Consider the following 25771-nt stretch of genomic DNA (forward strand, 5'->3'; position numbering starts at 1 on the left):
CTGTACTGAAATGAAAGCCTCCTTCATACCCCTATTCCTCTGTCTGCCAGCACCATACAATCCTTTATCTTCTCTGGATATCACTCACTGTAAAGTTGACAGTAGGGGGTACATTATCCCTTATAATACAGGAGTAATACTCAGAGCTCCCTGTATAACTCAGCCTGTAGCCTTGTGCCTTTATATGGTCACAGAACCCCTCATTGACTTCTGATATCCTTATAATTTACAGTAGGGGTTAAATTATCCCTTATAACACGAGTGATACTCAGAGTTCCCTGTATAACTCAGCCTGCAGCCTTGTGTCTTTATATGGTCATAGAACCCCCAGTGACTTCTAATATCCTTATAATTTACAGTAGGGGGTACATTATCTCTTATAATACATAAGTGATACTCAGAGTTCCCTGTATAACTCAGCCTGCAGCCTTGTGCCTTTATATGGTCACAGAACCCCTCAGTGACTTCTAATATCCTTATAATTTACAGTAGGGGTACATCATCCCTTATAATACATGAGTGATACTCAGAGTTCCCTGTATAACTCAGCCTGCAGCCTTGTACCTTTATATGGTCACAGAACCCCTCAGTGACTTCTAATATCATTATAATTTACAGTAGGGGTACATTATCCCTTATAATACATGAGTGATACTCAAAGTTCCCTGTATAACTCAGCCTGCAGCCTTGTGTCTTTATATGGTCACAGAACTCAGTGACTTCTAATATCCTTATAATATACAGTAGGGGGTACATTATCCCTTATAATACATGAGTGATGCCAAGAGTTCCCTGTATAAAGCTGGCCCTACATGTAAAGGTCACTAAACAGATGTATCTTTAATATCCTTGGGATGGACACTATTGGGCTAACCCAATTGTTTGAGCCTCTGGCCAGTGATTGGTTCATAATTGTCACTATGCAGGCCATCAGGATGAGGATTGATCTAGTCCTCGATGCACCTGCAAAATCAAACCTGCCAGATCTTGGTTGGGTAGGCCTGTGGGAGACTGGCAGATAAACTGCTGACTGAATCTGAAGGGACCAAATCATCATCTTAAATCTGCCAGTGTATGGCCTAGTCTGTCGCTTATTGTATGGAAAGAAGCAGCAAATAAGCAGGTTAATCTCCCCTAGAAGAAGCTGCCTTTGTTTCCTGTACTGGGTTAAATAATGATAATGACACCACCCAAACCCTTCTGTCTGTCTGCCATTGACTTAACTCATATCTAGCAGTTACTGTTATTCAAAGCCGTTTTCTGCCCTCCAAGAAAACTCACATTTTGGCACAGTGGCCCCTGCCCCTTTAAAAGGATTGTTCACCTTTTTGTTAACTTTTTATATCATGTGGAGAGAGATATTCTGAGACAGTTTGCAATTGATTTTTATTTGTGTTTTTTTTTTAAAGTTATTTAGCTTTTTATTAAGCAGCACTTCCGTTTGTAATTTCAGCTAAGGTTTGAATTACCCTAGCAACCACGCATTAATACAAATAAGAGACTGGACTTTGAATAGGAGAGGCCTGAAAAGGAAGAGGAGTAATAAAAAGTAGCAATAACTAGGGATGCACTGAATCCAGGATTCGGTTCGGGATTCAGCCTTTTTCAGCAGGAGTCGTATCTGAATTAGCATATGCAAATTAGGGGCAGGGAGGGAAATTGCATTACTTTTTGTCTCAAAACAAGTAAAAAATGTTTTCCCCTTCCCACCCCTAATTTGCATATGCAAATTAGGATTCAGTATTGGGCCAAATCTTTCACAAAGGATTCGGAGGTTCGGCCGAATCCAAAAAAGTGGATTCGGTGCATCCCTAGCAATAACAATACATTGTTTAAGATGGGGTCAGTGACCCCTATTTGAAAGCTGGAAAGAGTCATAAGAAGAAAGCAAATAATTAAAAACGTATAAAAAATAAATAATTGAAGGCCAATTGAAAAGTTGCTGAGAATTGACCATGCTATAACATACAAAAAGTTAATTCATAGGTGAACAAACGCTTTAATTTGATGTGGAATCAGCAGAGATCATTGTGCAATAACTAGGGATGCACCAAATCCAGGATTTGGTTCGGGATTCAGCCTTTTTCAGCAGGATTCGGACGAATCCTTCTGCCCGGCCGAACCAAATCCAAATTTGCATATGCAAGGGAGGGAAAATTGGGTGACTTTTTGTACAAAACAAGGAAGTAAAAGATGTTTTCCCCTTCCCGCCCCTGGGTAGCTTAGGACAACCCCTGTACGAAAAAGGTACAGCCAAATGGAAGGCGGATGATGGACATCTGGCACTTGTCTTTCCATCACTCTCCAGAGATATTTGAAGCACAACCAACCAGAGCTGTTTTGGCACTGAGTTTTTGGCAGAGGTGGGAATCTAACCAATGACCTTCCCGACTCTTTACCAACTCTGCTATTCCGGAAGTCTCCTTTAGAGATGTTCCTGGGGTTCATATTGACTCTATTAGGCAGAAGATGGGCTTCCAGCACTGCCATTCAATGCAGAGACGCAAGGGGACAATGGGATAAGACAGTGAGTCTGTGTGGAGCAGCACCTAGAGCGCCTGCATATGCAAATTAGGATTTGGTTCGGTATTCGGCTGAATCTTTTGCGATGGATTTGGGGGTTCGGCCAAATCTAAAATAGTGAATTTGGTGCATCGCGAACAATAACCCCATTCAGCACAAGTAGAACAGGAATGAGTTTACCTCCTGGATGACCCCTGTTTGCTGATCCCTCACAGGAGCAACAGCAAGTCCATGAATCCATGAATCAGCTGCTCCCGGTGTCCGACATCCTATTCCTTGTTTCAATACACAGAGCCGAGACGCACTAGGAAATATCCCGAGATCTTTCTCATGCTATATACATCATTAACTTGCCAGTTCCCATTTTACACGTTGAAGATTTTTATTCTTTTTAAAAATATTCACCGTTTCACAACCATGACGCCGAGTCCATCTTGTTTTTTGTTTTTTTCGTGTGCGCGCGTTGACAGCAACCGTGGGACTGTGCATCGCCTTCCTTTAAACATGCCGTATAGAATTCTCAATAAATATAGCTACAGCGCCCAAGTTATGTACAAATATCTTAGGCCAAAAATATTATCTTTACAAATCTATGTACAGTAAAAACAAAAACAAAAAAAAAAAAGGAAAATGTAAACCATCATATCACAATTCCAACATTGAGGTTCAAGGGTGAAAGGGGAAAGAAACATATGTACATATATATATAGGCTAACTAGGGGTTAAAATTAAGTGTGCTTTAAAAGTAATGTGCAGGAAGGATCCAATGAAGACTTAGAGTCAGGGATTGAGGTGTAGGGCTGGAAATGGAGTGGGATTATACAGAATTGGACATTGTTAAGTCAAACTGGGTGGAATCTACATGTATTTATGAGGAGGGGGGGGGAGATACACAAATATATATATATATATATAATATAGAGCTGGAAAGACCACAATGGTACCAAGAGACCCGGCAGGTCAGATTAAAGCCCTATTTGTAACACAGCAAAATATATTCCAACAACACTGTTTAACCATAAACAAATGCCGACATGAGGTCAGCTTTAACCCTGTAACGTAGATGGATGATTCCTGGGGTGGCCAGAACCCCCAAAAAGTAGTGCTTGGCAGGTGAGAAAAGGCCCTTCCTTCTGTCTTTTCACCTGCTGCGTCAGGTTACCCCCGGGCAAGTTCAGGCAAGGCATGATGGGGGAAGATGCCATACTGGAGCATTATTAGTCACCATAGCAGTGGGTGAGGTTTCGTTGGCGATTAACAAACCACGATACACGGGTAGAACTGGAGGACAAGTCCTTATGAAGTGTCAGAGAGGCAGCAGAGGAGATGATGTAGTGCAGCTCAATCACATAGTGTTTAACCCCATGTCTGCCGGGGAGAGGAGAGGCAGCAAAGTGGTTTAAACCGTAGCAAGTTTTGTTCTTATGCCGAAAAAAAATATAAATAATTAATGAAAGTCTCCGTCTCATACACTAAGCGGAAGCATTCCTGGGGGGGACGGAGGCCGGGATCCTAAAACTCCTGGGGGTTCATAACCATTTACTGCCCTGAAAATAAAAAAAAAAAATATATATTAATAGTGTTATGTGGGGGTAACAAGAAGCAGAACATGACAATGGCTACTGTAAAGCTGGAAGGAAGTTGAGCTACATTAGAATATTCACAGGTTCTTCCCGTTATTCCCATTTGTATATTTGTATAGAAGAATGGGTCTGGCTACATCTCTTTGGGGGGGTCCTGTATATTCATACTGACAGAGCGGATACATTAACAAGCGGCTGCTCCCATTTATACTGTGTGGATAAACTCAAGGAGGGACTGGGAGGGCATTGCTTATTGGGGGGCACATACTCTGTTAGGGTGAACATAGAGAGAGGTCCCTATAGTTATTAGGCGGAATATTATCCATATCCCTCAGCCTGAAGCAGAAACACACACCAACCCCTTATAGCAGGAGAGCCCATACTTTACTCTAACGTGAGGTCTACTTTTAGTGATGTTTTCGTTTATGATCTACATCCATAAAGGCATTTTTAAAATTCTATTCCATTGAAAATATTAAATATTGAGAAAATGTATATTGCTATATTTAACAAACAACTTTTTCGTATTTAACCTGCCTTATAGAAATGAATCAATCCCATGTAATGCACATGGTAGAGTCCTGCAGCAGGTCGGGCACCCTGCAGAATGAGAGGAGGATTTTCAGGTGCGGGTATAGATGCGGGTTGTGGGTCGGGTTGCGGGTCTCATCTAAATTTGTTATCTTATGTAATATTGTCTATATTTGACTCCTTTTAATGTTTTAAAAAACTTGTGTCTGTCCCGCCCACTTTTTATGGTGTCACTTCCGGTTTGCAGCACTATCACTTCCTGTTTGATCGTGGTCGGCGGGTTGCGATTAAGGCAGTTGCGGGGTCGGGTAGCGGATCAAAGTGGGTAAATATTCAGGTTGCGGGTTCGGGTCCAGATCTTAGAAATTGGTTCCGCGCAGGACTCTAGAACATGGTCCATAAAAACATACTTTGGGGTTTTTGGACTCTCCATGTAACTCCATTCTGAGCGTTACATGATTAGTACAGAACACTCCCTATGCCAGGGGACACAGGTTATTAGAAGGAATGAGCTCACAGCAAGCACTCTCTTCAGATCCGGGCAGATTTATAGAGTTTAATCAGTGATAGAGTTACAGGCAGAATCAGCCTGAGTCCTTGTTGGATCATGTCCTTACACAGGCAAGCTGGAATGAACAGGCTGCGTGGAAACGCCTATTTAAAGGCACAAATACGAGTTTTTGTAGCCATGGTGTTGCTCAGCTACAAGACTCCAAGGAGAGCCAAGGCATGTGGATCACTGCTAACAGTATGATGATGGAATTCATAAGATCATCAATTGAGAAAAAGGGAAAATACAGAGACTGCCAGTTAGAAGGAGACTCTCGTATCTTAGCCCAAGCTCTGTTACACTGGGCTAATACCCCCGCAGATAGTTGCCACAATAACTATAGTAAAAGAAAGACACAATCAGGGTACAACTGTAACATCTTCAGTTCAGCTGTGTGTAATGAATCCTCCGTGTTTATTGACTCAGGTGTTGCCCAAGCAGTGCATGGATTATTTAGTTACTACAGTGATGTAACAAACCAAAAACACAGTGATCAGAGCCACAGGCACATAATCAAGAAGTCCCTGCTCAAAGAGCTGACCATTTAGACATGTTTCCAGCTATTGTACAGTACAAAGGCCCGTGCCTTCCCTTGGGCGGCTCATACAGTTATCAGAGATTCAGAGTCAATGAAGAGGCCTCACAAGGAGGAAACCATTGATAAGACACCCCCTGTGCTAAAGCTTTCTCTGAGTTCCCTTTAGGCCTGGGTGGCCAAGTGGATAAGTGAGAGCCATTGAGTCCTACGCTCTGTTGCAGAGATCTCATGGCCTCTTGTCTGTAACAATCAACTACATGGAAGGGAGAAGAGGGAAATGCCAAGGTGGGTTGGAGAGAAGACAGCTGGATATGTATTATTTCCATGCAGTAAGTTGTCAGGCTCCTCTGGGGGAAAGGTTCAGGCTGCTCCCAATATTTGCCAAGAGGTTACATGTTATACAGCAAAAAAGCAATAAACCCAGCAGCATCCGTACAATTAATCCACGAAAGTGCCCTTTGTTAAAGTTAAAAAAGCTTAACTGGTAAAGCCTGTTGTGGGGCAGGGTGTAAATTATAACAACAAATGAAATTCCCATCTGGATGCAAAGCTTATAGCTTACAGGCAGTTACTGAACTCAGTCTTCCCTCACCAACAAGAAAGCACAATATAAACTGCTCTTTGGTGCCGAGCAGGTGGGGAAATAAGGTCCAATTCTGCAATGCAAAGCAGCAGCTACTGATATCTAAACCGCAGTCTGGGGGCACTTGTAATACAATCTGAATAGGAGCTACTGAATGTCACACTGAGGCCATGATTGCTAAATAGCCAACAAAAAGAATTGACTGGACCGCACTCTGGTTTAAAATTTATCATAGTAAGCCAACTGCCTAACGCATTTCCGAAAGGCGTTAGGCGGATTTATCCTCAGTCTGCTACAATAAGGGAGTGATTCCCGAAACGCATTAGGAGGATTTATCCGCAGCCTGCTACAATAAGGGAGTGATTCCCGAAACGCGTTAAGCGGATTTATCCACGGCCTCTTACAATAAGGGAGTGATTCCCGAAATGCGTTAGGCAGATTTATTGCTACAGTGGGGACGTTGTGGACTGAGCACCTGGCCCCTGGGAGCTGCCTGAAACAAGGGGGAGCTTGGAGCGGTCTCATTCTTATTTTGCTTCCAGCATGATTGTTAAATGACCATTTACTTTGGTATCTTATTTTAAATCAATAAGGCCCCAAACACATGAAAAAATGTAAAAATGGCAATGCATGGAAAGCCATGGACAGGGTTGTCCTGGGTCAGAGAAGTAAATCTTCAGCACTCCATGTGCAGCATGACCATAGCCATCCTTCAAAGAAGCTGGGAACACTGGGGCTTGTGTTCATGTAAAGACACGGGAGCACTGCAGACTGTGACTGAGCCCCCGACAACTCCTGTAAATGGATCCCCAGTCTGAAATAAGTATGTTCAAACGGGAGTCTGTGCCATGAAAGCCACTAAAGAACAATGGCACCAAATATCAATTTTCATCAGTGACAAGACATCCGGCCGTTGCTGTATATCTACGAGTTATTACATGAACCAAACCTACGCTACTCTCCTCCCTGTCACCTTCAGACCAAGAGACTACAGAGAGAGCAGCTGAACTCTACATCTAGTCTGGTTAAAGAGGTGCCCCATGCCATTAGTCCAGGATTCTCAAGTTATAAATGGTTAATGCTGTCACCCAGAAACACCAGCATGCAGCTTAACGGCTAAGGTTTAATTACCCATAAACAACGTGGGGAAAATGACCTTCTCCTGCCTAGCAAAAGGGAGAAAAACACAGATTATTTCAGCCTGCAGGGCTTGGCCAAATGTAACACATTATTCAGGCATGGAAAATTGTTACGTGTGGCCTAGACCTTCATAGTTCTGGATACAGTTTAATGGGGGTTCTGGATTCGTAAGGCAGAGTCGCTCAGAGTCATGTAAAAACTTACCCCTTGTCAAAGAATGACGTGTGCCCCGCGTGAGAGTATTTTACCCCACTGCTGTTTAATACACTGCTGCTACTGTTGCTGTTCAAGTTGACAGGTGTGTAGGATTTCCGAGAGGCCTGGTCCTTGGCAAAGTTTCTACAAGCCGCAAGCTTAGATTCCAAGGCCTGGGTGGGAACAAGAAACCAAAACTTAGTTTTGAGTAAACAGTTTTCCTTTAAAGAACTCAGAGTATCTTGCAGTCTCTACTAAGCTAAGCAATACCTGCCCAGCAACATTCATACTGCACAGGAGAGAGGTTCCTGGTTTAGGGGATTTCCTCCACCACACAATTACTTACCCCAACTTTCCTCAACAGGTCCCCTACAATATTAAGTGCTGATATTCTGGCAGATGGTGTAAGTGGAGTTGTTCCAAAACCGTTTGGTATCCCTGCAACAGAATGCAAACATGGTGTGAATCCAAATGAGCTTAGTTTATTTAACAATTAACACCCATCTTTCAAGCTTTTCGCCAACTTGGTGTTATAACAACAGGTCACCCAACCCTGCACGGATCCTTCTATTCCGTTTATGCTCATGTGACTGCATAATCAGAAGCCTAAGGGTAAGGACACACGAGGAGATTCAGGGAGATTTTGTCGCCTGGCTACTAATCGCCTTGTCTTTTGAGCAACTATCTCCCTGAACTGCCTCAGCGTTTTTCCCCATAGGCTACAATGAAAAGTCGCCTGCGCTAATGCACACACGGCGATGCCTTTTCAATAGTTGCCTGAAATTGCCTCACTGAGGCAACTTTGGGCATCTATTGAAAACGCATCACTGTGTGTGCATAAGCGCAGGCGACTTTTCATTGTAGCCTATGGGGAAAAACGCTGAGGCAGTTCAGGGAGATAGTTGCTCAAAAGACAAGGCGATTAGTAGCCAGGCGACAAAATCTCCCTGAATCTCCTCGTGTGTCCTTACCCTAAGAGTTGCTGCACACATTCCAGATTTTAAATTAGTGCTGGGGGTGTGTATCACTTTAATATCTAGTGCAGTGATCCCCAACCAGTAGCTCGCGAGCAACATGTTGCTCTCCAACCCCTTGGATGTTGCTCCCAGTTGCCTCAAAGCAGGTGCTTATTTTTGAATTCCAGGCTTGGAGGGAAGTTTTAGTTGCATAAAAAACAGTTGTACTGCCAAACAGAGCCTCAATGTATGTTGACAATCCACATAGGGGCTACTAAATGGCCAATCAAAGCCCCTATTTCGCACCCCAGGAACATTTTTCATGTTTGTGTTGCTCCCCAACTCCTTTTACTTCTGAATGTTGCTCATGAGTTCTAAAGGTTGGGGATCCCTGCTAGTGCTAACATGAGATTAATGAGATCCTGTCATCAACCCTGCAAAGCAACGCCACCCCTGGGCTCCCCTTAGGAGAGTGATGTGACTCCATCTAGCTCCATGCGAGATTTGCCTTTAAAGGGATACTGTCATGGGAAAACATGTTTTTTTCAAAACACATCAGTTAATTGTGCTGCTCCTGCAGAATTCTGCACTGAAATCCATTTCTCAAAAGAGCAAACAGATTTCTTTATATTTAATTTTGAAATCTGACATGGGGCTAGACATATTGTCAGTTTCCCAGCTGCCCCCAGTTATGTGACTTGTGCTCTGATAAACTACAGACACTGATTACTGCTGTACTGAAAGTTGGAGTGATATCAACCCCTCCCCTTCCCCCCAGCAGCCAAACAAAAGAACAATGGGAAGGTAACCAGATAGCAGCTCCCTAACACAAGATAACAGCTCCCTGATAGATCTAAGAACAGCACTCAATAGTAAAAAGCCAAGTCCCACTAAAGCTGGCCATAGACACAAAGATCCGATCGTACGAATCCTCGATTTGTAGGATTTTCGGATCATGTGTGGAGTGTTCCCACATTTATCTTGCCATGCCGATCGGTCGTTCAGTAGATCGGACAGGTTAAAAGATTTCGGTCGGCTGCCGATCATATCTCTGCATGTATTGCCGATCTGACGATCTTCAGTGGGAGACTGTCACTGTCAGCTTTGTCGGACGAAAACTTTCCTACGATTGCTGTGGGGCAGAACATCGGCTGATCTGTTCTTTACTGCTTTTTTGATCTGAATGGTTAGTGGCAGGTCGGGAGATGAGGACGTACGATCGTTCGTCCGATATTGCAGAGAAATCTTTGCGTCTATGGCCAGCTTAAGAGACATTCAATTATATTGAGTAGGAAAAACAACGGCTTGCCAGAAAGCAGTTCCAAAGTGCAGCACTGGCTCTTTCTGAAAACACATGCCCAGGCAAAATGGTCTGAGATGGCTGCCTACACACCAATATTACAACTAAAAAAATACACTTGTTGGTTCAGTAAATGACATTTTACATGGTTGAGTGAATTCTATGCAGTGTAAACAGTGTAATTTAGAAATAAAAGCTACACCATAAAAATCATGACAGAATCCCTTTAATCTAAGGAATGTGCTACCTTACTAAAGGAAATGCACTTGTGGTTCTTAAGGTGTGCTAAGTGGTTAAACATGGCCGTCCGTGAAAAGTAATTTCTGCCCCTGTATATGAAAAGACCCGATCTTAATATACCAGTATATAAAATGGTAGCCTGAATAGGCTGCTTACAGTCCGATCAGAGATAAGATGAAATGCAGGACAAATCCAAGGCAGTAGCCTTCGACTGCAAATTTTTTAATTGGGGAAGTGAATGCCACACTATATGTCTCAGGCTAGGCCCTTTATCAAGTCTAACTGGAATAGGCTGCTCAGAGTCCAATCAGTCCCTGGTTTTTAACTAAATTAGGATGCAGCATGCAACTCCTTAACACAGAAACCTTCAACTCTACTTAGGGATTCCCCTAAATCAGGGATCCCCAACCTTTTGAACCTTTGAGCAAGGTTCATATATATCTATATATTCAGATATGGGGTGCAACGCTAGCATAAAAAATGTTCTTGGGTGCCAAATAAGTGCTGTGATTGGCCATTTGGTAGCCCCTATGTGGATTGTCAACCTACATTGAGACTCTGGTAGTGCACCTGGTTTTTATGAAACCAAAACTTGCCTCCAAGCCAGGAATTCAAAAATAATCATCTGCTTTGAGGCCACTGGGAGCAACATCCAAGGGGTTGGAGAGCAACATGTTGCTCACGAGCTACTGGTTGGGGACCACTGCCCTAAGTATGCCAGGGAAAATCCACCACACAGATGCGGAGAGTCTCATTCCGTGGACTTGTGATCACTTAGGCAATTACTTGGTTTCTCTGATACATAACCAAAAAGGAAATATCCACTGGAATATGAATCACTGATTTACAGACTAAAGATAATCACTTGCTGCAGAGCAAGAATGAGACCAACCTTTGGGTGAAGTGAAGCTGTTATCACATATTTTGCCCACAGGGGTTGCTGGGAGAGAGAGAGAAGCCTGGACTGCAGAGTCTGTTTTATCACAGTCCAGAGTTGGTGAACTGGGGGCCGATTTCCTTGTACCATCCGTCTGTCTCTCACGTACTGCTAATTCTTGCCTTAAGTCTGCAGAAAATAAGGACAGAGTCATCATATACACTTATACCTAGATGGGTATGAGGAAGGGACCAGGAAACAGAATCACAGTAATAATCTTTAAATGTGTTGGGTTTTTTTCAGGAGGGAATAGCAAACCATTATAATAGGGAAAAGTGGCGCGTATGCCAATTGAGTGTCAGGTAGAATAACCGCCAATATTCAGTTTATAATTATACCTCGCGCCTCATCTTTCAATCTCTGCACGGAGACCAACAAAGACTCCTTTTCATCCAGCTCGCTCTCCAAGAAAGCGTTCCTTTCTATTGCCTGATTCAGCCTTTGTTCGAAGTCTTCCAGAGATACGATGGTCGCCCTACATATGGCAGAGAAAGGCATCGGTTTCAGGTTACGGTTTCAGAAGAACCCAGTTTGCTTGTTGTTTGAACACAGTGAAAGGTAGAGTTATGTAACAAAAGCTGAGCAGCGTGACACGCAGGATTTGAACTTTGAACAGAGCTAAGGGTGAACTCTCACTGTATCGAAGTTTAAACAAATTCCTGCTTTCTGCCCATAAAAAGTTGCTTATTCTTCCATTTCTAAAGCTGGCCATAGACGCAAAAGATCTTATCGTACGAATCGAGGATTCGTACGATTTCCGGAACGCGTGTGGAGAGTCCCGACATTTTTCGTCCGGCGGAGATCGGTCGTTTGGTGGATCGGACAGGTTAGAAAATTTCTGTCGGCTGCCGATAATATCTCTGCATGTATTGCCGATCGTACGATTTTCAGTGGGAGACTGTCACTAGCTTTGGTTGGACATAGATATCGTACGATTGCTGTCAGGGGCAGAACATTGCTGATCTGTTCTTTAACTAATCTGACTGGTAAGACTTTGATCTGAATGGTTAGTGGCGGGTCGGGAGATGGGAAAGTCCGATTATACGATGATTCATACGATCGGATCTTTGCATCTATGGCCAGCTTTAGGGTTGTTCACCTTCCAACACTTTTTTCAGTTCAGTTGTTTTCAGATAGTTCACCAGAAAAAAAGACTTTTTCCAATTACATTCTATTTTCTATGTGTGACTGTTTCTCCAATATTAGATGTAAATCAAATTTTTCACCTTCTAAGGGTCAGGCCACACTGGGCGTTTTGGTCAGATTCAGTCGCCTTCCCTGACTCTGCGCCGGCTAAGATGAAAAAAGCCGGCGCTAATAGCATGCGACCATTCGTTTTCCGAAGTCGCCAGAAGTTTCCTCGTGAGGCAACTTCGGAAAACGAAGTGTGGACTTACCCTATAGCAGCTCTTGGAAGGGGGTTGCCGACCGTCTAAACTGTTAAAAGTTATACATTTCTTATCTTTGTCCCTGCTGAGCAGAATCTCTGGGTTTTATTAAAGGGAGTTAAAATTGATACAATAGTTGCTAATATTCCAGAGAAAGTTCCTGAGAAATGTATCAACTAAATGTTGCAAAATTTTAATAGTTCAGAACAGGGATCCCCAACCTTTTTTACCTGAGAGCCACATTCAAATGTAAAAAGTGTTGGGGTGCAACACAAGCATGGAAAAGTCCCTTGGGGTAACAAATAAAGGCTGTGATTGGCTATTTGGTAGCCCCTATGTGGACTGGCAGCCTACAAGAGACTCTGCTTGGCGCTGTACTTAGTTTTTATGCAATTAAAACTTTCTTTCAAGCTTGGAATTCAAAAATAAGCACCTGCTTTGAGGACACAGAGAGCAACATCCAAGGAGTTGGGGAGCAACATGTTGCTCACGAGCTACAGGTTGGGGATCACTGGTTTAGAATCTGCAACTGAATCACTGAGCTGCCAGATTGAAACACCAGAGGCAGGAACATTAAAAATGTTGAAAGAATAAAAAAATGGAAAGCAAAAAAAAAAAAGTCTATTTCTGGAGAACAATCTGAAAAAATTCAACTGAAAAAGTGTTTGGAAGGTGAACAACCCCTTTAAGTCCATAAAGGGCACAAGAGAGATTGTACCTGATTGGATGCAATTCCCCATGTAATATCCAACGCTCCTCAGCAATGTGACGTAATATAAACAGATATAGCAACAAGACAGCATCTCTTACTAATAATAAACTTATGAATAGGATCTCCAATTAAAACAAAGTTAAACAAAGACTTATTGTATTATTATCCCGCTTTAAACCACACCCCCTGCAGACGGCAGCTGTCGAAGTCACAGACACCGAGACACTATCATATCCCTATATCCTCCCACAGTTCTTGCAGGCCTCGGTCTATTTATAAAGATCTTTATACACACCCTGAATGATTTATAGGAGATATATTAGGTGCTAAGCACTGCTGTCAGCAACACAGGGAAACTGATTAATGGAGAACTAACACTTCCTGGCAGTCCTAAACTGCCCACTGACATCACTACGTGTAACCATGTTTACCAGAATCAGCCTAAGTCACTTCAATAAAACTGCACAAACAGTGGGGAAGATGATGCTCTGTTCCAATTTATCTCATTAACAAAACAACTCAGATTTTTATTACACATACAAACTATGGGGGAAATAAGAATTCTGCAAGTATCTTTTATTCCTCCGAGGCCATAGCTCGGCACAAACAAGCACCCTGAAAGCCTGCAATACCATGTGATAAATGGCTGGTACAATAATAATAATAATAGCATTTATATACAAGGTATACACCTTTCACCGCACCTTGAGAAAGCTAAACAATGGCTGGAGTTGCAATAAACACTCCCTCCTCCCAAGCATTAGTTGGCCAGTCCATAACTCACCTTTTGGCTCTTTCCAAGTCATCATTAGCCTGTTCCAACTCTCTGACGTACTTGTGCAACTGATCCTTAATGCTCCGGGCACGAGCCAATTCATCCTCCAGCAGCGACACCTGTTTGTAACTCTGTGCATACTGGTGCTCCAACTTCTCCTACAATAAAGGAACCCACCCGGTTACAATGTGTGATAGTCAGCTACGCGGACAGGTAAATACAAACTCATGGAAGTAGCTGGTTTGTATTTATAGCAGGATATACACTTGTAGGTATGTGTTAATGAAGAAGGCCATGGAGTCGCATAAAGAGAGAGGAATACAATGACTTGTGAGAACAAGGTCTAGCAAGAAATGAAAATTCACTGCTGCACACCACTTACTTGCATATAGGGTCACGGGTGCATTCAATTCCCAGCCTCCAAGTCCAATAGTATTCAAGCTATGTAAGGGGAAGAAGCATACCAATTCACACGGGCTTAAGCCTTCATCTTGTTTATTGCAGACATTGTGGCATAAGCTTTTGAGGACCAACCCCTTCCTCAGGTGCAAAATACACAACAGTGAGCACAAATCAAGTTTATATACCTTACAACCCATGTGGTACAAGCATGTGAGCCATTAACACCATTTTAGCCGCTTAATCGTGCTCCAAAAAACGGCTTAATGTTAATCAATTGTAGAACAATCCAATGCGTAAACAGTATAAGGAAATAGTTTATATAATGAAGAAATTCCTTCCCATTTTATATACAGATGCAGATTTCTATAAAACCTTAGATCAGGGAGTGGGCAGTGTAGCCAGGCGTGCTCATACTCTGGGGGACTTACTTTCACCAAGTTTATATAGAAACAGCTGGGCAAACTCAATTTTTGAAATATAAAGGATGCTATAAATGTGGAAATAAACGGTGCACTACTTGTCAAGTTCTACACATAAATTGCAATAGCTCAAGGGTTATCTAATTAATAACGTGCAAAAAATGTAATAAACAATATGTGGGGTGTCCCATGCGCTCCCTAAAAGAAAGAATTAAAGAACATCAAAGTCAAATTAATAATGTTAAATATTCCAAAAAAAACAATGTCACTAGGCACTTTATGGAATGCAGCAACAGGGACCTAAGGTATTTTTCAGTACAAGGAATAGAACAGGTGAAAACAGGTATCAGAGGAGGAGATATTTTAACCATATTACACAAAAGAGAGGTGTATTGGATATATTACATAGACACACGGCTACCATTGGGACTGAATTTTATATTTGATGTAACTTGCTATGTGTAATATATGTTATTTACATATTTTGACTATCTATATTTTATATGAATTGTAACTGTACCCCCTAACTTGGATTTTTGAGAATCTGTTTAGTAGAGTGTTTTTATAATTAAGTGGGCAGGTCTGACAAACATTAACGAGGTGGTTTAACAACAATTGACCTGACATGAACTTGATTGGTCCTAACATATGGGTGGGTTTGTTTGAAAATGTATATATGTAATAAATGGGGGCATGTGTTTGCTCTCTGAGATGACCTATGATTAAGTGCTGGGTATGCATGAAAAACGTTAGGCTCCAATTGGGGTAATTTTGCATTTTACGTAAATGTTTCAATAAATAAACTTTTTAAATAGCATGACTATAGAGAATTTTTTTGGACTATTGTAAGGTATTTAAACTTGATTAGTGTTCACTGTTGTGTATTTTAACCTGAGGAAGGGGTTGGTCCCCCGAAAGCTTGTGCCACAATGTCTGCAATAAACAAGATGAAGGTTTAAGCCAGTGGGAATTGGTGTGCTTCTTCCCCTTACATAGCTTGTGAGAACAAGGGCCCTTTACCTTTAGAGACTCCACCTCGCACTTTAGCCTTTGGTTATCACTTAACAAATCCCTGTTCCTCTGTTCCGCTTGAACCAGTTGTGTTTCCAGCTCGGCCTCCAGCTCTCGGCTCCCCTCCTGAAACTCTATCAGTTCATCACGTGCCTCTTGGTAACTAAGGAGATAAACATGAGCTAGGTTTGTTGATCAGCGCCACATGTATGCTAATAGTAACTGTAGCTTATTGCATAGTGATATACACTAACTTACCCTAAATAGTTTCCCTTTTACTCGGCTGCTAGATTCTGCAACTGAAGGTGGCCATAGATGTAACAATTACGATCTTTCTTGAAAAGATCTTTCCAAGAAAGATCATTAGTTTCAATACACACATGTAGAGCTGAATCGTCTGATATACAGGTAGAAACAGTAGAATTCTACCTGTATCCGACGATTCAGCACTAACAACGATCGACGTTTGGGTGCCTTCAAAGGCACCAGATCAAAATTTTCTGCCTGGGCCGATCAACAAGCTGACTGATATCCAAGTCTTCTAGCGATATCAGTTGGCTCATCTCCTGCCATACATGCACTGAATATCGTAGCAAAATTTGTTTCATATGATAATATTGGTGCGTCTATAGCCACCTTAAAATGATACATGATCATGAAGGGCAAGTAAAGCCACAGAAAAAGATGTCACACTGGACTGTAGTAATAAACCCCATGCACACTGATTGCCTGTCTCTACTTTCTTTTAAAGGAGAACTAAAGCAGTAGGGTAGAAATGTTGTACATTATGTTTGTACGCTTCTATACTAGCTCAAGGCAACCACAGTCCTTGAATAGTGAATATTGGGGCCTCCAAAGATGCCCCTGTAGCTACCCATCCTTTTTCTTGCTGATTCACTGCACATGCTATGTGCTGCTGTCAGTTAGTTACTGAGCTTAGGGACCGACGCAAAACACACAGTTTATATAAAATATAAATGTCATGATATAGGGCTGATTAGTAATTCATTCAAATTATTGGTACCCGACAGCTCAGAAACAAGCACAATTTGCATCAAAAATCAGCCCTGTAGCATCAGCTTATAAGATTGATGATTTGCAACAACCCCTAAGTTTACCTTTTCAACTACTCAAAAGCACACAGAGCATGTGCAGTGTCACTGATAGGCCTGGATCATTACGATTATAGAGATTCTGAACCTTTAGGCTGATTCAAAAAGTTCAGTATATAAAATGTTATATCTAGTCACATTTATTTTTAGGGTTTACTTCTTTAAGGAGGAGATGAGTACCAACACAAGCACCCCCGCCCTGTGGGACGATCATAAATAATAAAACCAATATTACCCTTGGCAAACAAATGAAATCTTCAATTAAAGGACCAGTAACATCAAATTTTTTTAAAAATTTTCTTTAGTATACAACAAAAAAAAACCATAAAGACAAATTAAACTTTGAAATTCCCAAGTCTTTATTAAGAAATAACTGACCGAAACTCTGCTTATGCTCCTCTTCAGAAAAGAAGATGCGATGATCCATCATGCGACGCTCGATTTCTCCTCCCTGCCTTCCTTATAGGAGATAGCCAGGGAGAAGAAATCGAGCGCCACACGATGGATTGCCGAATCGCCTTTTCTGAAGAGGAGGGTAAGCAGAGTTTCGGTCAGTTATTTCTTAATAAAGACTTAGTGATTTCAAAGTTTAATTTGTCTTTGTGTTTTTTTTTCATTGTATATAGTGATGGGCGAATTTGGGGCGTTTTGCTCTGCCGACAAATTTGTGAAACGGCGCAAATTTTCGCGAATAAATTCGCCCATCACTAGCTGTATACTAACAAATTTTAAAAAAAATTAATGTTACTGGTCCTTTAAGACCTGGAGCCACAAGGATTACTTGCAAACTACTTTACATTTTCTACGTTTTGGTTATGGAAAAATAACGGTGGCCAAGTAGGCACACTGAGGAGTTAAAATGAAGAAACCTTATTTGGATTTTCTTTCTTACAAGGTTCAATTAGGATGGCACAGTCCATTTGTTACACTGAATCTTGTCAGTTAGAATGTGTTTTTCCAGGCTCAGTTCCAAGGGGCAGGATCAGAGGAAAGAATGCACCATTCACTTTTTATATTCACTATGTAACAAAGGGAACCAATTAAAATACCTCTGTTTCAGTCTCTTTGAAAGCTCCCGCCAATAGACAATCTCCTCTTTGGGGCTCAGGAACTCAGGGATTTCCTCGTTTTCCATGGTTAAGGAAATCTGGAAGAGACAGGATAAGAAAGAGAGTTAATGAAGGGGAAACAAATCAGAGACGTTTGTGTAGTGTAATGCAAGCATAACACGCAGACATACACAGTATAGAAATGATGGTGACAGAGAAACAGGACAGCTGTAAAGCAAGTCACACTTGTTGCCCCTGAAGGCGTGAAGATTAGAAGAGCTTCTCTGAGGATTTATACATGAAAGTGTGAGGCCCCATTAGAGATAAATATAGATGTTTATGGTTTCAATAGGCTGAATATATTAAAGGGGTTGTTCAGCTTCCAAACACTTTTTTCAATTTAGTTGTTTTCAGATTGTTCACCATAAACAAATATTTTTTTTCAATTGCTTTCCATTTTTTTTTTTTTAACTGAAATGTTTTATTGATTTTCCAATAAAAAAAAATCAACATGTTATTGCATGAGTACAGCACAGAAAATCGTAAGATATCATATGTAGGTTCAATCGTGAATAAGAGAGCAGTAAGATAACATGGAGTAAAATGGAGAGTGGCTGGGCTAGGTATCAGAGCAAATAAAAACAATGGTCGTGGGCATTTTCAAGGTTATAGGCAGTTTGGTGACCCAGGGAGAAAGTCAACAGATTATACATGCAATGCTGAGAAAAGCAAGGGATCGTTTTCATATGCTAACCAGGGCAACCAAATCTTATCGTAGGCCTCTAAATCATTCTGCAACATATAAGAATTGATACAATAGTTGCTAATACTCCAGAGATGCTGCTGAGAAATGTATCAACTAAATGTCGCAAAATTGTAACAGTTCAGAATCTGCATCTGAATTACTGAGCTGCCAGACTCAAACACCAGAGACACAAACCTTAAACTTTAAACTTAGTTTTTGGAAAAACAGTAGAAAATAAATAATGGAAAGTTAATGAAAAAAGTCTTTATTTCTGGGGAATAATCTGAAAACAACTGAACTGAAAAAAAAGTGTTTGGAAGGTGAACAATCCTTTTATGCGACATCTACACTACCCAAACACCCAGTGCTGATACACCAATCACATGCTGCCAAATATGAACATGGGTTATTGATTAAACTAGAAAACATGTACAATAAAAGATCTCAGAATAAGTCACGCTCTTAAAATACAGTCAAGGAGCTAAGAGGCAGTTAAGCAGGGGGCCATAGCCAAACACATTCAATAAGCCAATAGTAACTCCAGTTAATTACAGGTTTACTAGTCACATGCATTATGTCTCACAGTTATGTCCAAGGGAAGTTTCTGGCATAACATTATGGTATGGCAGTTACAAAGAGCACACGGATTCCAGGAAAGGGCAAGTAAAGTACAGAACGAGAGTATTTACCAGGGTTACATAATACATTCTTTGAAAGGCAGAATGTAGTTTGTTGTTGCTTTGTGCAGAGGAAAATACAGAGAGAGAGAGAGAGAGAGAGAGAGAGAGAGAGAGAGAGAGAAAGAGGGTGCTAATATGGGATAGAGGATTAATGTTCCTAACTGGATCAAGCATTTGTAGGAGGAGGTTAGAGAGGTAAATTAAAAATCAGGAACACTGCGCTTGTGGCACAACTCTATATATACAGGAAGCAATGGGAATACACCATCGGCAGCATTCAAGGGGAAGTACACCCAAAAACATAGTAGGCTTCTGCAACACTGCAGTAAAGGAGCTTGTCTCTTTCCATGAAATTTTGTAAAACACAGAGCATCAGGAACTGGCGGTAAAATATCACTTTTTAACAATCCATTTAAAAACGTTCCAACGTGTACAATATACCAAGGGGATCTACGTTTTATGCGTTTTGTGGCCGATCCGATCACTTCTGAGGAAGTGGCGAGATGCCACGAAATGTGTAGATCCCCTTGGTATATTATATATGTTGGAACATTTTCAAATGGATTATTAAAAGAGATATTTTGCCGCCAGTTCCTGAGGCTCCGTGTTTTACAAAGTGTCATGCTAATTGATCTCCTGTGAGGTACAGGCTACACGTGCAGCACAGATAGGAGCATTCGATTGGAGGTATGATGCTCCCGACTTTTCTATGCAATGGTCTCTTTCCAAGCTGGACATTATATTACCATTGCTGATTACCATTTGCAGAGATACTGAAGCTCATTTACGAACACTGGGCAAAGGCAATTATCTTTGCAAGTCCTACTGCATGCAGATCCTTGGACTGAGATTTAGTGAGGGGTCAGGCTTGTGGACACACAACTGAGTTCCTGGGTTAGAGACAGATGGAATTCCAAGCAGCTTGCTATTCCCTTCCCCCCCAATCATGATATCATGAAGCTGGAATCCTCTGTAGGAAGTGTATGGGAAGACTGCCGGCAGGGCAGTGAGTAATGCAAGGGTGATGCAATGCTGATTTAGCCGAAATTCAAGTGTAGGGAAGTTATGGACACTTAGTTTGAAAGCAGACACCTCCCAAATCTCCTTTTCTGGCACCAAACAACAGTCACATGAGCACATTGTTCTTCATTCTAACAGGCGGATATTATTAAAGCCGAAGTAATAAGGTTTCTTAGGCAAACGGCCACTTGCACTGCTATGAGGTTCCTCCCACGGGGTTTGCTGTATAAGTAATAAAAGACCTGGGCTTATATTTAGGATTGTGGGAACCTCAGGACAGCCTTAGCAAATTGCAAATGTATAAAAAGGCCCGTAAGGAACTGCTTATCATTCTACTTTACAGAGCCAGGCGCACCAGTAGTCCTATATCTTTATAGATACAAACATACAGCTATGTGACTATATGTGCAGTGACATTCAAAATAAAGTGCTAAGTATTAAGACATCAAGGTCCCTGCCCTGCAGAGTCTACAGTTTAAGTGGGCAAAAAGGACAGTGCAGTTGCAACGACACACAGCTGAAAAATATAGGGACTACTGTAGGTGACAGTAGTCAAGTCCGGAAAGGCTAAGGGCAAGAACTACAGAATCAAGAAAAACAGAGCAGTGAGTGATGCCGCACAGAAATGCAAGGCATGCATGTGACTCCTGAAACAATCTGACTGAGCGGTTTTTAGCATGTGATTATATTCTTTCCAATGTTACAGACAAATATGCCAGCCTAGGGATAAATATGTACTTAATCAAAAACAGAAACAAGGAAAACAGTCTTTATGTCCCCACCAGCTGGGTGGTGGTTTTTATAGCATGATCAGAAAGACTGTTAATCCTTTTTGGCATTAGATACAGCCCATTTAACTTACCCCCCACTGAGCACGAAACCCTAGCCAACAGCATGGCTTGTAATCTGATATAGGTCTATAGCCAGGACCCTGCTGCAGGCCTCAGCTAGGGTGTCGGTTCAACACAGAACTACAGCTACAGGCTTTAGCATATATAAAGCCCTATGCCCGCCCAAAAAGATTACTGATAATCACGTGTTGCTCTTAATTAGCCAAGAAAAAGCCCACCTTTAGGGTAAGGCCAGACAAGGAGATTCGGGAAGGTTTTGTCGCCTGGCGACTAATCGCCACGTCTTTTGCACAACTATCTCCCCGAATTGCCTCAGCGTTTTTCCCCATAGGCTACAGCGCAAAGTCGCCTGCGCTAACGCACACGCGGCGATGCATTTTCAATAGTCGCCCAAAGTTGCCTCAGTGTTTTTTCCCCATAGGCTACAGCGCAAAGTCGCCTGCGCTAATGCACACGCGGCGATGCGTTTTCAATAGTCCGGGGAGATAGTTGCACAAAAGACATGGCGATTAGTCGCCAGGCGACAAATCCTCCCGAATCTCCTTGTCTGGCCTTACCCTTAAATAAAACACCAAGCTGCCCTAAGGACAATGACTTATATGATTAATAGTAGCTGATGTTGAAAAAAAGAGGCGCACACACACACACATAAAGTTTTAGCTCCAATGCTTGCCAATATTTACATTACAAGCGCACTTGAAGGTCCAGCCTTTACCAGGGTCCCCATGAGGGCCCAACTTGAATATAGGAGAGCAAACAAGCAGCATCACAGATGAACTAGTATATATCTATTATAGTATGAACTCCTCAAACAACCAATGCTGGGAGTGAAAAGGTAACAATATTCCCAGACATACAATGCTCACTCCATAAACAGCACTAGGGAAGTCACTAGGGAGGTGCAAGTCCCATCTTACAGCGGAAACTATATTTAAAGCAGGTAGACAAATGGCCAACAGGGTGGAACAATAAGATTGAATTAGTTCTGAATGTGGTGAATCCTGTCGGGGAGAAAGGAGTGATATACCTCCAACACAAAGTTGCCAAGGAGCCGTGACTGCCCTGTTTGTACCTTTCCACTGGGTGTATTTTGGTCCTTTCCGGAAGCAGAGTGTTAGTGACCTGTGTGAGCTAAATAAAGGTGTCTGCAACACAAGAGAAGACATGAAACTCAGTGATAAATACTGGTTTCAAAATTTCATGCTGTAAGGCAGGGGTGCCCAAAAGGTAGATCGGGACCTTTAGCTGGTGATCATTAGATCTCAAGACTCTGTCATCAAACAGCTTGACTGACTCACCGTCCTGCTTCATGCTTTTCATTCAGATATTTATTATGTTGAGGTTACATAACATATAACAATAAAAAAAGTATATTGTACTTGATCAAAGCTAAGATATAGTTAGTCCTTATTAGAAGCAAAACCAGTTGATTGGGTTTATTTAATGTTTAAATGATTTTTTAGTAGATATAAGGTATGAAGATCCAAATTATGGAAATATTTATTATCCAGAAAACCCCAGGTCCTGAGCATTCTGGTCGCATACCTGTAATATTTTCCACGGAACAGAATGCTAACAATGCTTTTATGGATATTGATCATAATGGGACATCACTAAAAGTAGACCTCACATTAGTAAAGTATGGGCACTTCTGCTGTAAGGCGAGAGCCCAGGGACCCAAAGGTACACACAGGTAGAGCTGTTGCCTGGCCACGGAAGCTAGTGGCTCCCAATGATTTAGCTCATGGCAGCCCACAGCCATCATTGACGCAAGAGTCATAGGAGAATGCCAAGCCCTAATACAGATTCACAGAGCTGCCAGCAAACGGGTGCAACAGCAGTAAAAGATTTACACACCCACAAAAGGAACTCCCGAGAGCCAAGGAAAATCCAGACAGAACCATATCTCGCCAACAATAAATGCAAATCCCCAGAAAACTTGGTGTGAAAAATACGTCCACCTCTTAAAGAAAAGTCTTTTGGTCAAAACTCACCAGATCGAAGGGCACTTTATAGCGGTTTCCAGTGCCAAATAGCAGTGTGGCCGCACGATGCACCTTTATCCATTGGAAGAAAGTGACTTAAGGGGAGAGCTTTGAAAGTATTTTTACCTACCATGGTATCCAGGCTAATAAACACACCCTCTCTGAGGACTGAAGGCAGGGACTGAGGGCTCAGACGTGTCAGCTTACAACTACGGCCTCAGACAAAATACAAGTCCTGAGTGACCTCAGGCAAAGCCAATCACAGACACATGATGTCCAAACATCCTCTCCCAGAGCCAGCCAATAGCCAGTGATCTAGGGTGGGACTACAGTATCAGCAGTCATAGAAGCCCCCTCTGCTGAGCTTCTCCATCTCAGCGTGAGAAACTGCATGGTATGGGGGTGAGTCTGGGTAGAGACACACCATCAACAGACTGACTGCATCACAGTGACTGCCAAGGAATTCTAGAGCCTTTAACTTGGCAACAAAGACAGTTGCCCTTCATCAGCCCTGCTACCCAAATACAGCAACGACATGGTAAGAGGGATCCTAGCTTGGCATCAGAACAAGAGACTAAGTAATATATGTGTGCCCCCCCCCCTTCATGTGCTCATGATCATCATCAGCTGCATCTCTAACAATACTGCCCCGATAATCATGTAATATACCAGTGCCACACTATTCTGTGGCATATTTCACTACAATTGACATACAACCTGGGCAACAGAATGAGCATGTGGTGCCAGTTATAAATGTACTCAGGAGTGACACATGCCTCAGCTCTTCCCCAGTATGCGTTGCACCTCCAGTACAGACAAGCCAGGCACTGAGAACAGTGGTGTGGCCCAGTAATAATGGCAGGGCCTGTAAGTCCACTGCAGCAATGATCCGATCATCAGCATGACAGCAGCTCAGTCACATACCCAGCTATGGACTCTTGCTCTGTATCCTGGCCAGCAGTGTGAGGCAAGCAGCTCCAGAACACAACATCACATGCTCCGCTGTCACTAAATATCCCACGGGGACCCAAAAAGACAGTGAGCTGCATGTTCTCCCAGTAATGTCAGCTCTGAACCCCCTTCTGTCCTTAGGCATAACCTGGCACCTCAATAGTACAGACACCATCCCTAAGGTCCAACCTGTTACCCCAGTAATATAGGTACTCTCTGTACCAGACTGCTTAACCAGAAATTCAATACAAACGTGGCACCTCAATATGCCCCATAACTAAATAATACAGACACCTCTCCTCAGAAGGAATCTGTACCCCCAATAATACAGACACCTCTCCTCAGAAGCAACTGTACCCCAATAATACAGACACCTCTCCTCAGAAGCAACTGTACCCCAATAATACAGACACCTCTCCTCAGAAGCAACTGTACCCCAATAATACAGACACCTCTCCTCAGAAGCAACTGTACCCCAATAATACAGACACCTCTCCTCAGAAGCAACTGTACCCCAATAATACAGACACCTCTCCTCAGAAGCAACTGTACCCCAATAATACAGACACCTCTCCTCAGAAGCAACTGTACCCCAATAATACAGACACCTCTCCTCAGAAGCAACTGTACCCCAATAATACAGACACCTCTCCTCAGAAGCAACTGTACCCCCAATAATACAGACACCTCTCCTCAGAAGCAACTGTACCCCAATAATACAGACACCTCTCCTCAGAAGCAACTGTACCCCAATAATACAGACACCTCTCCTCAGAAGCAACTGTACCCCAATAATACAGACACCTCTCCTCAGAAGCAACTGTACCCCAATAATACAGACACCTCTCCTCAGAAGCAACTGTACCCCCAATAATACAGACACCTCTCCTCAGAAGCAACTGTACCCCAATAATACAGACACCTCTCCTCAGAAGCAACTGTACCCCCAATAATACAGACACCTCTCCTCAGAAGCAACTGTACCCCCAATAATACAGACATTTCCCCCAGTTCCAGTCTGTCACCTCCCATCAGTACCAGTTTGTCACCCAAATATTACAAACCCTCCTCCCAGTATCAGCCTGTCACCCCAATAACAAAGACACCTGCCATGAATATCAGCCTGTCACCTGAATACAAGCACCCCATTAATTATCAGCCAGTAACCCCAATAAAACAGGCACCTCCCCTAATTACCAACCTGCTTCCCAAAATCAAAATGAACCTCCCGCGAGTGGTGAGAACCATCCGGAAACCTCAATAATAATAACAATGTCCCTACAATTCAGACACACCCAGCTCTCCTCAGTATTACTCTGTCACCCCAATATACAAGCATCTCCCTGGTGATATTAGCCTGTCACCCTAGAAATATAGGCACCACCCTTCAGTGTCATCCGTCTCCCCAATAAACTAGGCACCTCCCCTCAGTGTCAGACGCTCGCCAGCCTGATAAAGGCAACTCCCCGTCACCCCAACGTATTAGGCACCTTCACTAAGAAAGAGCCTGTCAGACACCCCTATATTCAAGCGGCGCCCCCAGTCACTCACCTCCCGCTCCGCTCTCCCAGCTCCAGTGCCTTCCGGCAGCCACG

General features: G+C 42.4%; 1 protein-coding gene across 4 annotated transcripts; it reads right to left on the reverse strand.

Moving 5' to 3' along the window:
* Positions 1 to 2886: 2886 nt before the first annotated feature.
* Positions 2887 to 25763, reverse strand: ndel1.L (nudE neurodevelopment protein 1 like 1 L homeolog). 4 transcript variants are annotated; one of them, XM_018234402.2, is made up of 10 exons: positions 23356 to 23534; positions 17945 to 18042; positions 15793 to 15946; positions 13961 to 14109; positions 11415 to 11551; positions 11032 to 11205; positions 7990 to 8081; positions 7653 to 7816; positions 7440 to 7474; positions 2887 to 4070 (listed from the first exon to the last, which is right to left on the reverse strand). In XM_018234402.2, exons 1-10 carry the CDS (start codon positions 23356 to 23358, stop codon positions 4063 to 4065), a joined length of 1014 nt encoding a protein of 337 aa, XP_018089891.1. In that variant the 5' UTR covers positions 23359 to 23534; the 3' UTR covers positions 2887 to 4062.
* Between the last annotated feature and the right edge of the window lie 8 nt (positions 25764 to 25771).

The sequence above is a fragment of the Xenopus laevis genome, chromosome 9_10L (genome assembly GCF_017654675.1).
Source record: "Xenopus laevis strain J_2021 chromosome 9_10L, Xenopus_laevis_v10.1, whole genome shotgun sequence".
Lineage (NCBI taxonomy): Eukaryota > Metazoa > Chordata > Amphibia > Anura > Pipidae > Xenopus > Xenopus laevis.

What these genes read in the sequence shown, in the direction of transcription:
- ndel1.L (XM_018234400.2), bottom strand. An exon ending in CAGCTTCACTTCACCCAAAG is followed by an intron (nt 8,082 to 11,031) that starts GTTGGTCTCATT and finishes ATTCTGTTGCAG; the next exon opens with GGATACCAAACGGTTTTGGA. An exon ending in ACGTCATTCTTTGACAAGGG is followed by an intron (nt 4,071 to 7,652) that starts GTAAGTTTTTAC and finishes TTTTATTTTCAG; the next exon opens with GGCAGTAAATGGTTATGAAC.